We start from the raw sequence: 17,097 nt of genomic DNA, 5'->3' as shown, positions 1-17,097 counted from the left end.
ACCATTGTCAATTATTTAAGAAGTTGTTTTGCTTTTTAATTCCTTACAAGTTGACTGGAGATCCAACACATGCATAAAATAGGAAGGCCTAAAAATGAAGATGTCTAGAAGGCTCCTTGCAAAATTTAAGAGCCGTTAATGCTAGTAACTTTGGGAAATCTAGAATTTCAGAATTATAATGGCTACTATGAACCTCTGAGTTAGGTTCTCTGTGTGTTTTGTTCACTACACCTTGATAACTGCCAGGCGAATGTTAATTTTAATTTAGTGTTTTCCCTTTAAGAATCAATGGAAGGGACTGGGTAAGTGGTTAGAACACTGGCTGCTCTTCCAGAGGACCAGGTTTAACTTCCATCACCCACATGGCAATTTATAACCAGCTGTAATCCAGGTCCTGAAGATCTGACATCCTCTTCTGGCCTCTACCACAAGGCATGCAAGTGTTGCATAAGCTTAACACCCATAACAAAGGGAGCTGGGCATGGTGGCACACATCTGCAATTATAGCACTTGGGATATCAGAAGTTCATGGCCAGCTATGGCTACCTAGTGAGTTTGGGGTCAGCTTGGGCTACATATGGCTCTGACTTTAAAAAAATACCTGAAAGAATTAGATCAAGTAATTTATACAAGTATAGATCTAATAATGAGTACAAATAAGATTTGGAATTAGGCAGACTCATAATTTGGTGCACTAACCACAAAAATACTACCACTTCAGGAACTAAAAATCAACGTTTAAAATAACTTTGCTGAGTTAAGCCTTGCAAAATAATATAAGGCTTACACAGCATACTACTGTTTGAGGCCGAGAAAAGAATTCTGATACTTTGACTACAAGAAACAGTGAAATGTGGCTGGAAAGTGAAGTGATGTCTGCGTACTTGAGGTTTGCTGAAGAGTGTTGCAAGCTATCTCCTAAGAGAGGAGAGTATAAGCAACAGTTCTTTCACTGCCAGTGCGTGCGAGATGACAGGCTCATTTAAAAGCAGGGAACTTCTTGGATAGAGAATTTCAGCGCCGTTGTCGGTGGAGGGCCGCATCTTGGCTGTCTTCACAGGTGCAGGCCTCACCTGCTTCTTCCTCTGGCTTCTTCTCCCTGTGCCTAAGTCCACCAAACCCAGGGTGGAGCGCGGCAGAGGCTCACCCCGCAGTGGCGCTAGGCAACTAAATTTCTGCTCCAGCTTCTCCAGGCCAGCAGCTACGCAAGTCCAGCGGGGCCAGGGGCGGGGCCGCCAGGGGCGGGGTGTAGGGGTTAGGGGCGGGGCCTAGGCGGAGGGGTGAGGCCTCCCGCAGCTCGCGCGCGCCTCCGAGGCTCGCGCGCTGTAGCGCCGGCCGGGCGTCTCTGAAGCCTTGGCCGCCCATGGGGGAGGTGGAGCCCGGGCCCGCGGGCCCGCTGGAGCCCCCGGAGCCACCTGAAGCTGCGGCGTCTCGCCTGCCCGGAGGGATCCGGGTCCTGAAGGTGAGGCGGCAGGGAGCGGGAGGGCCGTGTCCACCTTCGCCAAGCTGCCTGCTGCCCGAGGCGGCGGGCGTCCCCCGCCCTGCGTCCCTCCTGCATCGAGCCGGGGCGCCGTGGGCCTGCTGTGGCCTCTGTGCCGCGCCCCCGCCCGGGCCTCGGCCGCATGGGTTCCCGGCGCTGCCCATCCCTAGCCGCCGCCCGGCAGGCCCACGACTTCGGGCCTCCGCCGCCCCCCCGCCCCCGCATCCCTGGGGCGGTCGTCGCCTCGCCCGGCCTAGCCCGGGGCCCGGGGGCCGATTCCGGGGGGCGCGAAGGGCGGGCCGCTCTGGCAGGAGCCAAGCGGCAAGTACGCAGGGCGAGGCGGACACCTGAAGACATCACCACAGCCAGAGAGGATGGCGGCGGCGATTGGCCAGGCGCCGCTGTGTACGCGGGCTGCGCTGGCTGGAGCGGCCACCCTGCCATCCGGACTGGCTCCCCGTGTTCCGAACCGGCGCCCGGCTCCGAGGCGCGACATCCCGCGCTCCCGCCTCGGGGACAGTCCGGGAGGATCTGCTGCCTGGGGACTCGCTGGGCGTGTTGCGGGGGTGGTGGTGGGAAGGAGGAGCAGAGCCCGAAGGGGCACTCCTGCTTGGCTGACAATCCGGGGAGAAGGCAGTGGGGGTGCCGTTATGCAACAGGCAGCTAAGCGGGGCTTTTTGGTAGAATCAGGAGAGTAGGAGGATAGGAAAACAGATGCCGGCGAAGGGGGAGTGGAGCCTTGAAGGTGAGTGATGACAAGTTTCTGTGCGAGAAGAATGCAGAAGGTGAGGTGAGGTCAGCAGAGATGGTTAAAGGGTGGCCAACTGGGTGGAGTTCTCCTCTAACCTCTGAAATAGTGCGGAGAAAATTTTCTGTAGGTTCAGTGTATCAGTCAAGTGGAATGGAATTCCTCTACTGTCCTAGAAGAGGAATCGGCAGGATTTAAAACTTGCCAAAGAATGAGGGAAGAAAATTGAGATTTAATGTGTTTCAAAAACAGTTCGCCAAACATTGAAAATACATATTGTTAAAAGCAAACATTAAGTAATTAATTGAGATTGTTGTTGAGTGATATTTCCTCTTACTAAGATTATTAGTAAAACAGCACAAACATGAGACGGTCAGAAAAGTAGATTTGACACACTTAATGAATTAATGAAATCAATACTCAGTAAAATGTACATCGTATTTTCTTTTGCCTCCCAGTCTTAAGGCATAGACTTAAAGAACGTCTAGTAGTTTATCTTAGACTACTTTTTAACTGTTATCCACACTGGAATTTACTCAAGCATAAAGCGGTGTAATTACTGAAAGTCTTTTACAATGATAGCAAATAGCAAATTATAAATTGTGAGTAAATTCAATAAAAACGAAAGTTCTGCAGGCCTAACTTAGCAGGAAAGAGTTTTGAGAGGCATGTAATGTCTCTTGGTATGTAAAAGATGACCAATTTTTTAAAAAACCTTGAACCTTTTTCGGTCATGTTGAAGTGGTAAATTGTGTGAAAGAGAAATGAAAACGTTTATTGAGGACTGTCTTTCCCTGGTTCCCAAAGTTCCCATTTTGGGGTCATCAGAAAGATTCCGTGATTGGTTAGTCTTGACTCTTGATCTCAGTCTCTGAAGATGAGAGCCTATCTGGAGGCCTTTCTAGCCCTTGCTTTAGTACAAGTGGTAACACTCTGCTCCTTGTAAGACTATGGAAGATAGGCTTTGTGTTCCTCAGACAGAAATTTTCTTAAGTTGATGAGGTGTTCACTTGCCCCAGTGCAGCCTGTAGAGCATACATAGGTAAGCCGAAAACTTTCTGAACCTTGAAGAATGTTATAATTGCCCACATGTTTTTCTCTGAGGATGTTTCTAAAGACGTCTCTAGCCTAGGGGTATAGCTCTGGGTTAAGAGGAGGCTGGTGGTAGAGGGTGTGCTTTGAATGTACAAGACTATGCATTTATTCCTTGGTCCCAGCTTCAGAATACTAACACTGATAAAACAGGAAGGAAGAAGACTTTCTATTCCTTTTATACTTACGCCCAATACCAAAACATGAAAATTATTCTTAAGTCTTTCTAAAAAGCACGACATAATTAAGTCAACATAACTTACCCAGACTATATCAAGGGCCATCTGGTTTTACAGGGTCCTGGGACATTTAATTCAAAATATACTTTTAAACCAGTGTCAGGGACTGAAGGCCCCAACATAGAAAACTATGGGCTTGGACCTGAAGTCTCATCTATTCAGAAGGCTGATGTGAGAAGATCATTAAAACCTAGGGGTTCAATGCCAGCCTGAGCAACATAGTAAGAGTATATCTCAAAGTTCTAAAATTTATCAAATTACTGAACAAAGCTCAAAAGATTTTCAGATGTTTTGTATGATTTTGAGATTATGGTTTTGTTAAGTAGGAGATGACAGCCAATCTAGTTTGTGAATATTATGATTTGATTTTTTTCTTTTCTTTATTTATTTAAAATTTTTGAGGCAGGGTTTCTTTATATAAAAGTCTTAATTATCCTGGAACTCACTTTGTAGACCAGGCTGACCTCAAACTCATTGAGATCCACCTGCCTCTGCCTCCCGAGTATTGGGATTAAAGGCGTGCGCCACCACCGCTCTTCCAATGATTTGTTTTTTCTTTAAGAATAGTTTTATATTTTTATCAGTGTGTGTATATATATATATATATATATATATATATATATATATATTCAGTTGTGTACATGTGCATGCTTGTGTGCATTTGTGTGGACACCAGAGGTGGGTGTCAGGTATCTTTCTCTGTTGTTCTTCACCTTATTTTTTGAGACAGAGTTTCTTATTGAATAAATTCTACTAGAATGGCTAACCAATAAACCTCTGGGTCTCCATCTTCCAGTGCTGGAAATTCCTGTGTTTGCTGTTACTTATGTACAGGGAATTGAACTTAGATCTCCATGCTTGCATGCCAAGCACTTTACCAAATGAACTATTTGCTCATCCCTAATTTTTTGTTTTTGTTTGTTAGGTATTATTTTCTTGAGATAGGATCCTACTATGTAGCCCTGAATGATTTGGAACTTGCTATGTATTCCAGGTTGACCTAGAACTTTCAGCAATCCTCCTGCCTTTGCTTCCTGAGTGCTATGTATGGTTCTAAACAACTAATCCCCCCAAAATTTTAACCGGCTGAAATGCTCCTCCTCTCCCTAGGACACACTCTTCCTGGTCCCTTAGAAATACTCCACAGTGTGATTGTGTTTTAAAGCCCTTATTTTAAAAGTTGAGTGCAGCAACATCTCATACCTTAAGGTAGTCTCCATTCTGATGGAACTGACTAAGGATGAAGACTGACCAGGCCTGTTTTGACTATATGAGACTTCTCTGTATGGTTTACCATCTTTGAGCTGATCATAGCTCTCATATATTATCTTTATTTTTAGAATTAGAAGTGTTAAATTCAAGTACTGGCTACTGAATTTGTAGCCTACACTGAAATGTTTTAGCTTTACAGATAGACTTTAATATTAAAATAAAATTAGGCCTGGAGGGATGGCTCAGCCGTTAAAAGGCTAGGCTCACAACCAAAAATATAAGAGTTCGGTTCCTAGCACCCACGGCTTGTCCCTCCAGGTACTTAAATAAAAAAGATAAAAAAATAAATAATTTTTTAAAGTTTTATCTGATTTTATGTAATACATGCTGGTGTCTGTGGAAATCAGAAGAGGGCTTTGGTCCCCTGGTTTATGAATGGTTATGAATCACGATGTGGGTTCAGGGAACTGAACCTGGGTCCTTGGCTAGAGCAACAGGGGTTTTTAAGTACTGAACTGTCACTCCAACTCTAACTTTTAAATTGTAGTCTTTGTACACATGTTTGATATGATGTGTGATTATAATTGTGTTCCCTTTTGAATAAATTTGCGATAACAGCTTTTGTAAAAGTAAAGGAGAAAGTAAAGTGTCCTCAAAGGAGCAGTTTCAAGCTAGTTGGCTCTTAGAAATTGAAGGCTGCTTAGAGGACAGTGTCACCTGCAACATTAAGAAGTTCTTTCCAGCAGTTCCTTTTGTGTTAGGAGTAGAGCAAGACATTCCTGAGAAGGACGCACTAGGTAACTTAGTGGCATTAATAATGGCCCAAAAGTCTATCTTTGTCATTGCTGCTGTATGCCTTTGCTTTGCTTGTTCTCAAGACCTTTTAAATGGCTATTGGTGAGATGCAGATGAACCATATCTACTAGGGTTCTCTAACTCCTCAGCAGTTTTACTTCATTAGAGAGTGTAGATTATAGATAGGAGACTGAGCTTGAAATGACCAATAAAAACATGTGTTTTGATAACATAAAGTTCTATAAGAAATATATAGTCTTAAAGAAACACATGTGCACATTTACAAATGATTGCTAAAATCTGCTGGAAGGTGCTGGGTGTGGTGGCATACATTGTAATCCCTGCACTTGGGAGATGGAGTTGGCAGGAAAAAAAGTTAAGGCTGACCTCATCAACAGAGTGATTTTTTTAAAAAATATTTATTTATTTATTTATTATGTATACAATATTCTGTCTGTGTGTATGCCTGCAGGCCAGAAGAGGGCACCAGACCCCATTACAGATGGTTGTGAGCCACCATGTGGTTGCTGGGAATTGAACTCAGGACCTTTGGAAGAGCAGGCAGTGCTCTTAACCTCTGAGCCATCTCTCCAGCCCCTACAGAGTGATTTTGAGGCCAAAATGGGATGCATGAGCCCCCATCTCAAACAATCCTTGGAAGAAAATTCATAATACTTCTGGTTTTTTCTGGACTTTTCTAAGACCGTGAAAGTCAGTGAGTCATTTGACCTACTAATTATATTTTTTATTCTTACTTTTGCATCAAGGTCTCACTTTTTAAGTCTGATTTAGGTTTCAAACAGTCTTCCTGCCTCAGCCTCCTAAATTTTGGGATTATAGGTACATGCGTCATGCTTGGCTTTAAAAAGCCTATTGGTGTGTAGATTGTGTCTGCTTACTTCTCATTCTCTAGTGTGAAGTGCAGGCTCTCTTTGTGTAAGTGTTACTGTATCACATAGAACCTGTCAGTGTTCACTAAGGATGAGAAGGTAAGGCTTATTTAAAATTAGCTGGTAGTTAACAATTCAGTGGGTGTAATTTCTTAGTAGTAAAAACATGATGGGTCTTGTGTGTTTGAGATGAGCCTTGAAAGCCCTTTATTTATTTTGAGATATTTAAGATGAGATTCAGGATGGAGGAAAGTGTGTTTGGTGGGAAAAGAGGCCTAATTCCCACCTGTGTTGGGGTTTATTATGTATGATTTTGAGTAGTTCTAAGATCATGAAGAGATGCAGAAAGATCAGTCAGTTGTCGAGAGCTTATCTGGTATGTCAGAACTGTGTCCAGTCCCTAGAACTGTTGTTCAAAAGTCAATTTGCATGTGTTATCCTAAATTTAAACAGATTGGCATTCATCTCCTTGCTTTAAATTTACCACATGTAGGGACACCTGTTTACTTACACTTGTTTTTACTGTTGACTGCTGAAACCCACCTTGGTCTTGAACTTGATCCTTTTGCCTCTGACTCTCCAGCATCTGGGATTACAGGTATGTTTCTCCAGTTATTCTGAAGTATTTACTGTCAGTTAAATTAATATTTTCTTCATATGTACTTCTGTTTTCCAATGAGGAATACTACTGAAAGTGTTTTTCTTTCTTTTGACTTTGTAGGTAAATATTATGTGGTTTGTTATAAAAATTGAGGCTTTTTAAGTTTATTTCCTCGTCATAGCTAATTGATGAAGCTAAAGTGCAAATTGGGTATCAGTTCCTGTGTTTGGGCTTTGCACCAATGTTTGTGACAGTTTGCATTAAAAACACTCCAGGGTCTTGGCAGTGAAGAGAGTGAGAAACCAGAGATGATTACAATCCATGGTCATCTGTATATAGTAGAAGTATATTCAAGGTGAAGATTTCTGTTGAGAGGAGACTCATTGATGCCAGACAGCGGTGAGCGCTGTGGAAGGCTTCAAAGAGAACTGGCATCTGAATAGGGGCTTAGCGAGTAAAAGCATGTGGATAAGGTGGAGAAGATGTTCTCCACATGCCACAAAGTGGCGGAATGGTGATGTGCTCAGAGTCACAGATGCTTAGAAAGGACTGAAACACAGCAAAGGGCAGTGGGAAGTCCATGGAAATTTATTTTTTGTTAGCTAGAAATGGCCCATTGTGAAAACACAGGCAAATGGTGACTTTTAGAAACTATTTGTTGTTTCATTTTTGTTTGTGTTTTGAAACAGTCTCAATATGTAGTTCAGGCTGCTTTGAAGCTCATTTATGTAGGGTCAGTTTTCTTTTTTTTTTTTTTGGTTTTTCGAGACAGGGTTTCCCTGTAGTTTCTAGAGCCTGTCCTGGAACTAGCTCTTGTAGACCAGGCTGGCCTCGAACTCAGAGATCCGCCTGCCTCTGCCTCCCGAGTGCTGGGATTAAAGGCGTGCGCCACCACCGCCTGGCTTTTTTTTTTTTTTTTTTTTGGTAGGGTCAGTTTTCTTTACACTAGAAACCCTCCATGCTCTTCGGCCTGACTGCTGGATTATACATATGCCCCCACCTTGCTTGGCTGGAAATTTTTTATTGGCTCTTAACAGTTGTTTTGCTTTAAGATAGCTTGACTTCACAGTATGTATGTGAATTTCACATACCGTGGTTATAAAATGCTAGCAGTAATTGTCTTGAAGCATGCCAGGAATGGGAAGGAGATTTGTGTTACCAGATTGTGCTTAGTGCACTGTGCATTTATTTGGACTGTGAGGTCGAGAAAGTCTGTATTACCAGATCAGAGTGGGGAGGTTGTTATCAACCCACTTCTTTGTATGCAGGGCTTAATTTACATGTATCAGATTCAATCTGAAATTAATTAATAATTATTATTTCTTTTTTTTTTTTTACAATTTAAAAACAACCGCCAGCCACACACCTTTAATTCCAGCACTCGGGAGGCAGAGGCAGGAGGATCTCTGAATTTGAGACCAGCCTGGTCTACAGAGTGAGTTCCAGGACAGCTAGGGCTGTTCTCAACACAGAGAGAAACTCTGTCTTAGAAAAAACAAACAAACAAAAAAACCTTTGGAAATAAATAAAAACATCACGTTCCAAAATCAACCAGACCCAGAGACTAAGTGAGAATTGTCATTCAAATCAGAAACTTGAAACTTCACATTAAATATTACATTTCTCAGTACTGTGTATGTTTTATGCCCTGCATCTTGCTTTTAGTTGATTCTGGATGTAGTCAAGTTGACCAACAAGATTAGCTACCACAGAAGGGATGCTAGGGCAGTTATGAGTATAAGGACTGAACACATGTAATTCAGACAAATGTTTTTGTTTATGATTTCTTTCTTTTGGTGTTTTTTAGAGAAATATGAAACACAATGGGAACAGAAACTGTTTGAATAGAAGAAGTAGGTTTGGTTCTCGAGAAAGAGACTGGCTGAGAGAAGATGTGAAGAGAGGCTGTGTTTACCTTTATGGAGCAGACACGACCACTGCCACTACAACCTCCACCTCTTCTTCCTCCACATCCTCCTCTTCTGACTTACATCTTGTCCTTTGCACAGTAGAGACATCAGCATCAGAAATATGTGCTGGAGAGGGAAGAGAAAGTCTCTATCTACAGCTTCATGGAGACTTGGTCAGGTGAGGTCTGAAGGGTTTTCTTGTTGATGTTTTGTTTTGAGTCAGGAGTGTCCCCTGTGCCTTGTGGTGGTCTCAAACTCACAAGTTTTCTGTCCAGCCTCTTCAGTGCTAGGATTGTAGGCATGCATTATTACTCTGAGCTGAGTTGAGTCTTAACTGTGATCCGTCAGTGATATTAGTAACATGCATTTCTGATTGCAAGTGGGCTTTAGGATTATAATCACACTGTAACTTATTATGATTTTGGAGTCAATGGGCATGAAAAAGATTTGTCTTCGGAATATTTAATGAGTTTTAAAAATTACCATTTTTTATGTAGTATATCTACATGTTTATGTATGTACATGTAGAGGGCCAGAGGTTGATGTCAAGTGTATTCCTCTATTTTTAAAGATTTATTTTTATTTTTAATTATGTTTAGGTATGTGTGTTTGCATGTGTGTATGTGCATATGAGCTGCCTAACCGGGTGCTGGGAACCTAACTCAGGTACTCTGGAAGAGCAGTAACTGCTAAGCCATCTCACTAGTCCCTGTTTTTTTGAGATAGCTGCTCAACCTGGAACTCACCAACTGCTAGTCTGGCTGGTCAGTGAGCCCTGGACTGTGTCCACCAGGCACTGTCCCCTAGTGCTAGTGTCACAGGCATGCATCTGTCATCATACCTGAGCTGTGTGTGGGTGCTGGGGCTCCAAACTCAGGTCTTCATGCTCACATGGCACATACTTTACTGGCTGAGCATCTTCCCAGACTCTCATTTTATGATTCCAGAGTTTAATGCTATAATGAAGAAAAACTTGGTAGTTCTTCTATTTGGAATACACTGTAGGTCCTACATACAAATTTAAACATTTTAAAAGTTACCTTTGGGGAAGTGTAAATAGAACAAAATTGAAGTGTACAAAAGGGTACAGAGTGAGAAGTCCTTCTCCGTCTGCCATTCCTCAGCCATCCAGGCCTTTTCGTTGTTATTATCAGTTTGTTATACATCCAAGCATACATAGTCTTGCCTCTAGATCCACATTTTATAAACAATGATGCTGTATATGACACATTGTTGACTTCATATCTGAGATATTTCCATTTTCATATAAACATAATTTATTTAGTGACTACATGACTATCCCACTTTATGGGTCACCATAGTTTTAACTAATCTCCCTTAATATCTCATCATGGATCTTAGCCTGCCACCCGTTTTTAGCACAGCGGACAATGCCACAGCTGAATTCCTATGTTCCTGCTGTCTCACAGAGAAGTGTCTCTCTGGAGGCTAGGCCCATAGACGTACAGTATCCTTGGTCAACGGATAGGACCATTTATAATTTTGATAAATACTTTCAGCTTCTTCATAGAGGTTATTTTTCCATCTAAAATATAAAAATATGGGGCTGGAGAGATTGCTCAGCAGTTAAGAGTACTTGACTGCTCTTCCAGAGGATCTAGGTTCTTTTCCTGCATGGTGGTTCTCAACTGTCTGTGACTCCAGTTTCAGGGAATCCAACACCCTCTTCTGGCCTCCTTGGGAATCAGGCATGTACATGGTGCATAGGCAAACATGTAGACAAAATGTGCATACATACAAAATAAATTCTTAATTAAAAAGATCTCTGACATAGAATGTAAAAATATACCCATTTCTTTCTCTCCAAAATGTTTTAACATTTATTTATTTATTTATTTATCAATTTATTTATTTATTTTAGTTTCTTGAGACAGGGTTTCTATTTGTAAACACCCTGGCTGTCCTGGAACTCACTCTGTAGACCAGACTGGCCTTGAGCTCATAGAGATCCTTCTGCCTCTGCTCCTGAGAGCTGGAATTAAAGGCGTGTGCCACCACCGCCTGGGTAGCATTAAGTTTTATATGTAAGTGTAGACACATACTCCTGTATGAGCTGAACCTGCTTATAAAGGATAATAGTTATCAATTTTTGTTTGTTCATTTATTTACTTAAGGTTCTGGGTTTAAACCCAAGGTCTCAAACATTAGACAAGCACTGTACACTGAGCTTTCCAAAGAAAATTGTTTTCCAAGCCTACTTGAAGCTGAAAAGGAAGTTTTTTGTTTGTTTTTGAGACACAGTTTCATATAGCTGAAACTGGCCTTGAATTTCTGATCTGCCTGCCCTCTACCAAATGCTAGGATCAGAAGTGGGCACCACCATTAACAGGCTCAAATAGGAATTTTGCTGTTCTGTTGTTTTAGTATTTATTTCTCTTTTTTGGGTGAAGTTGAACATATTTGCACAAGCTCAAAAGTAATTTGTGTCATGAATTTTTATATAAATATTGATAAAAATAGTTGTGTAGTTTTATAATGTGCATTTGGACTCTTTAATTCAATTTAAAAAAGCATTCGTCCTTTAAATGTTTCCCTCTAGTTTTCTGCTCGTCCCAGTAGTGCACACTCCTAGAAACAGAATTCCAAGCTGTGGATTGAACATTACTGAAGCTCAGTGAAGTGAGGCTGCTCACACCTTAGAGGTGTGGTAATAGTAGTAACACCTCTAGCTGAGCCAAGAGCTGACGCCTCTTTAAAAGTGTGAACTGAGGCTTACTGTGTATTCCTTTTAGGATCTGGATGAAATCCTAAAAAAGTAGATTAGCATTTGAATGTTTTCCTTGTTTTCAAGTTAACTACATTTCCTAAATCCTTCTGTGTGACAAAAGGATCAGACTGGGTGATCCTTAGGCTCCTCTAAATCTTAACACTGGTTCTAATCTAATTTTATCAGGTGGAAAGCCTCGACCTAGATTATAGCAGATAGTGGTAGATGGTGCTCACTTACTTACTCATTTATTGTTTGCATTGGAAGATGCCAGGAATGTGAAGAAACACCCCCTCCATTGCTTTGTTCCCACTAGTTGTGTAATTAGTTAAGAATTCAAATGTGATATGGTTTATTTACATATGAGAATGTAAACTGTAATTAAGCTGGAATGTTTGTTAACCCTGTAGCTTTGATTATTAATAGTGAAGTATCTCTTTGAAGATATAATTTATTAGAAAATATTGAAAACACTATTGAATTTAGAATGAACAGAATGAGCAGGCTTTCATTACTGGAGTAAAAGCTCAAGCAAGATCTTAGACATCCAAGGAGGAGGAAGAGACTGCCTGGTCTCAATTGTGATTATTTGCACTGGTCAGTACTGCTAGTATATTATCCATTTTCTCATCGCAATTTACAAGAATTTTGATGTAGTCTCATTTCTTTCATGTGAGGAAGATTGATGCTTTGACTAGCCCAAGGTCAGGCAGATACTGCTAGGCAGTTGAAATGACTGACATTAAAGGTGCCTGATGGATTTTCTTCCGAGTAAAAGGTCTTGGAGTAGAGGAGCTGGCACAGCAGCTCCCCTTATCCAGTTTTACTGTCCAATCATGTTTGCTTCCTGATCTTTAGATCTCTTACGTAGTTGTTAATTACTTGAGCTCTGGTCTTCTATTATCTAATCAGAAGTAGGTCCTTTCTTCAGAATAGCCCTTGTAAAGTAATTGATAATCGCTGAGGCAGTATTGTTTTTGAGAACCTTTTTTGCTGATTACCGAAGTGTTCTGTGTGCTCATTGAAGACATTTTGAAAAATGAAAAGGCTTAAAGAGAAATAACAATATTCATTGTATATGCCTTATGTAGATTACCTTATTAAATCCAGTCTTGTGAAGGAAACAGTTTCTATTGTATAGGCATAGTAAATGATATTTGAGGGATTACTCTTAAGAGTAATCAGCTAGAAAGTGGTTGAGCTGGAGTTTAAACCCTGGCATTCTAACACCAAATCCCATCCTCACAACCTATATTGCTAACTTTTTTTTCACCAGATAAGTTATTATTACACAACACACTTTTTAATAATTACATATTTGAGCTCATATCATATATTCAATTTTATATCCTTATTCTCTTAGAATAAGATCATCTTAATTTTATTGTTATTAAGAATTTGACTTTAAATACCAGTTTTAATACTTTCAGGCTATTCTATCTTACAGGTATGTTCTAAGTTTAAAAATTGAATGCTGGGGACCAGGGAGATTTTAGCTCAGCATGAAAGGTACTTGCTGCCAAGCCTGACAAATTAGATCCCTGATATTCACATAGTAGATATGCATACCATGATGTATATTCACACACACACTAAATGTAAAGTTTTTGCTTTTTATTTTATTTTTTTTTTTTTTGAGACAGGGTCTCTTTATGTAGCATTTGGCCATCGTGGAACTCACTCTGTAGACCAGGCTGGCCTCAAAGAGATCTGCCTGCCTCTGCCCTCTGCCTCCCAAGTGCTGAGATTAAAGGTATGCACCACCACCACTTGGCTTTTTTTTTCTTTCTCCGCCCCCCCCTACCCAAGGCAAAGCTAGGTGTGTTAGCACATACCTGTGATAATCAGTATTTGGGAGGTGGAGGCAGGAAGATAAGAGTTCTTGGTCATCCTTCAGCTGCATATGAAATTGGAGGCCAGCCTGGGCTACCTGAGACCTTATCTCCAAAACTGATAAAATAATTGAAATTTGATATACAGTAGTAGCTTAGGTTATATCATGGAATGAAAAAGTATGGTTCAAATCCTGTTCCTGACAGTTTGCCATGCAAGTATATAATGTTCTGTGTCTTATGGATTTGTAGAATATTTGAGAATATTTTCATTGTTTATCATGATGATTAAATCCATTGCACCTGATATGAAAAATGATGACTTAAGCTGGGTGGTGGCACACGCTGTTAATCCCAATACTTGGAAGACAGAGACAAGTGGATCTCTGTGAGTTGGAGGCCAGCCTGTCTACAGAGCAAGTTCTAGGATAGCCAGGGCTGTTACACAGAGAAACCGTATCTCAAACAAAAAACAAAGCAAAAATAAAAAATACAGATTCTAATTCAGAAGATCTAGGATAGTCTGAGATCATACTTCTAATGTGTTTGATTGGTTGTTTTTGTTGGATACGGTTTTTCTATGTAGTTTAGTTGGCCAGGTACTCTTTATATTGCTCATGTGGCCTTGAACTCACAGCAGTCCTGCCTCACTTGCCTTCTGAGTGCTCGAGTCACAGGCAGTCATCACCACACTTGACTTTCGAGATAGTAGCTCTGCTAAGCTCCTCAGTATCAATGAAGTAAAACACTTAGAATGTTGTTTGGTACTCATACATCCTACCCCACCCAGGGCTGCATGTGTGCTCAGCGTGTGCTCAAGCCACTGAGCTTTTTTCCTAGCCTAGTGCTTAGTAAATATTATGTCCGTGGGTTGTTTCAAATCATTCAACTCTTCGAAATAGTGCTGTGCTAGCTAAACCACTGCTTGTGAACCTGGAAAAAATGTTTCCCTTTCAGTCTACTTATTTATCTATTTTACTGTTTTCTTCTGTCAACAACAGGCTTGGTGGTGGTTTGAATAGGAATGGCCTCCAGAGGCTCATATATTTGAAACTTAGTCACCAGGGAGTGGTCCTGTTTGAAAGGATTAGGAGGTGTGGCCTTGTGGAGGAAGTGTATCACTGGGGGTAGGTTTTGAGGTTTCAAAAGCCCATGTCAAGCCCAGAGTCTCTTTCTGCCTAGGGATCAGAATGTAGCTCTCAGCTAGTGCTCCAGCACCTGCCTACATGTGGCTCTGTTCCTCATCATGATGATAATGGACTCTGAAACTGTATGCAAGGCCCCAGTTAAATGCTTTGCTTTTGTAAGAGTAGGTCATGGTGTCTTGTCTGAGTTTCTGTCCTGCTTGGTTTCTGTTCTCCCACCAGGTCCCACAGCTGTTTAGCCCCAAAGAAATTACACAGAGGTCTCCATAAGTTATAAACTGATTGGCCCATTAGCTCAGACTTTGTATTAGCTCTTATAACTTATATTAGCCCATTATTCTAGTATATGTTAGCCACATGGCTCAGTACCTTTTTCAGCAGGGCAGGTCACATCCTGCTTCTTTGGTGTCTGGACAGGACTGGGGAGGAATCGGCTTCCTTCTTCCCAGAATTCTTCTGTTCTCACTGATCCGCCTCTACTTCCTGTCTGGTTGTCCTGCTTATACTTCCTGCCTGGCTACTGGCCAATCAGCATTTATTTAAAGCGTAATTGACAGAATACAGAATTGTCCCGCACCAGTGTCTCTTCACAAACAGAACAGGGACTGAGACACTTGTGACTCAGTGTACTAGAAGGGTTACTTACAGACTTACAGAACTGTAACATTTGGAAGACCCTTTAAGAGATCGTCTACTAATGAAAGAAACAAATGTGCCCAACCCAATAGCACCTTCATATTCATCCTATCCTTCATATATGTGTGCTGGCGTAGGTTTTTTTTTGTTTGTCTGGCTGCTGGGAAGTTAATACCAGTGTTTACGGGGGTAGTGATAGAAAAGCTTAATATGGCATATGTGTGGCACACAGATTATTCTGTCCCCAAAGCCATTTATTTTCTTTTGTTTTGTAAATGTGGAATAGTTTCTATAGTTGACAGATGACAAAGTCGCATTTGGGACAAAAGTATTTCCTTCCTGGTGTAATCTTTACCTTGTGCTGTTTGGCCTGCCCTTTTTCTGATTTGCTGTTTCAGCAGCAAACGACTCATCAGCGAAGCTTAGTGCATCATCTCCTTCAGTCTGAAGTGTTGTAATAAGATCATACACAATGAAGACAGATTGCCCTTTGTCTCTCTGTCTTATGTCTGCTTTATTCTTAGTGACCAAAATGACTACGATGGTAAGTGTTTGATAGCCATCTTTTTAAGGGAAGTTCTGAGAAGTAATAGGATGTTTATAGCAGAAGATAACGCTGGAAGGATTTGGATTCCTGAGTTCTAATCTTTCGATCACTTCTGAGTGACTTTATACAGGTCATCAAAAGTTTGTGTTATATAGATAGATACACACCTATTAGACATACACATATCTATATCTGTACACATGCATTTTCTTTTTTCAGTGCAGTGATGAGGATCAAACTTAGGGCTTTGTAGATGTACATTCTCTACTACTGAGCTAAATTCTCATCCCTCTTTCCCACATTTTGAAGTAGAGTGAGATTCTGTTTCTAGATATGTACCAGACTGTTGCTAAAATAGAGGAGAAGATTTGTCTTTGTATTTCACAGTCAGTTCTCTGTTTCTGAGATGGTGACTCATATAAGCCCAGGCTGGCCTTGAACATGCCTTGTAGCCAAGAATGACTTTGACCAGGAGTGTCACCTACCATCAACTACCTCCTACTGTTATCACCCCTGTGCTGGTTACAGGTTTGTGCCACTATGCCTGGCTTTCAGTACTGTTTTAAGACTTTAAAAGAGAAAATGTGTTAGGCTGCAGAGTTAGCTCAGTCATTGCTGTCCTGTAAATAGTAACCAAGTAAAGAAGTAAATACAACCACGAGGTGTTAGATCCCTAGCCCAAGTAACATAACTGGGCATGGTGGTGCCAGCTTGTATTCTGAGTACTAGAGATGTGGAGATGGGTTGATCTCTGGAGCTCACTGCCCAGCTATTCTAGTCTACTTGGTGGGTCTTGGCTTATGAGAGACTCTGTCTCAATAAAAAACTATTGGAGGATGGTACTGGAAGAACAGTGCCCAATGTTGTCCTCTGGCTATTACACATGCAGACATGTGAACATGCAGCCATATACATATACCTGTACACATGAATATGCAGCGTGTTATATATTACAGGATCAGTATAGATAATTTTTATTTTCAAACTTTCTTTTGCATTTTAATACTTACAAAATCAGCATACATCTTACAGTTGATAGCGGTAATAGTTTGATAGTGTAGTTAATTGGCAGTGATTTTTCTCTCTTAATGTCTGTTCTGACACTTATCTGGTTAGCTACAGTCCTTCTGACACTGGACTCACCAGGGTTAATGATGACTTGAGAAATTAAGAGCTTGTCCCTGTTTGGTGGGCAGTGCAGGAGTCACAATATGTGAAATCCCTTCATTTTATACTTTAAAA

The 17,097-nt window shown here is 41.2% G+C and overlaps 1 protein-coding gene across 2 annotated transcripts in view; it reads left to right on the top strand.

Annotated features, from left to right (window-relative positions):
* The first annotated feature begins 1,324 nt into the window (after positions 1–1,324).
* Phlpp2 (PH domain and leucine rich repeat protein phosphatase 2) overlaps positions 1,325–17,097 on the top strand; it is a 73,223-nt gene continuing 57,450 nt past the window's right edge. Inside the window, exons 1-2 of one of the 2 annotated variants that reach the window (XM_038313098.1) lie at positions 1,325–1,462; positions 8,865–9,145. In XM_038313098.1, coding sequence (XP_038169026.1) covers positions 1,364–1,462; positions 8,865–9,145 — 380 coding nt within the window. In that variant the 5' untranslated portion in view covers positions 1,325–1,363. Of the gene's footprint in view, positions 1,463–8,864; positions 9,146–17,097 lie in introns of those variants that run through there. The other variant, XM_038313099.1, reaches the window with a different exon arrangement.

The sequence above is a fragment of the Arvicola amphibius genome, chromosome 15, assembly GCF_903992535.2.
Source record: "Arvicola amphibius chromosome 15, mArvAmp1.2, whole genome shotgun sequence".
NCBI classification, from domain to species: domain Eukaryota; kingdom Metazoa; phylum Chordata; class Mammalia; order Rodentia; family Cricetidae; genus Arvicola; species Arvicola amphibius.
The sequence above is the reverse complement of the archived record's forward strand: the minus strand, read 5'-3'. Positions and strand labels throughout refer to the sequence as shown.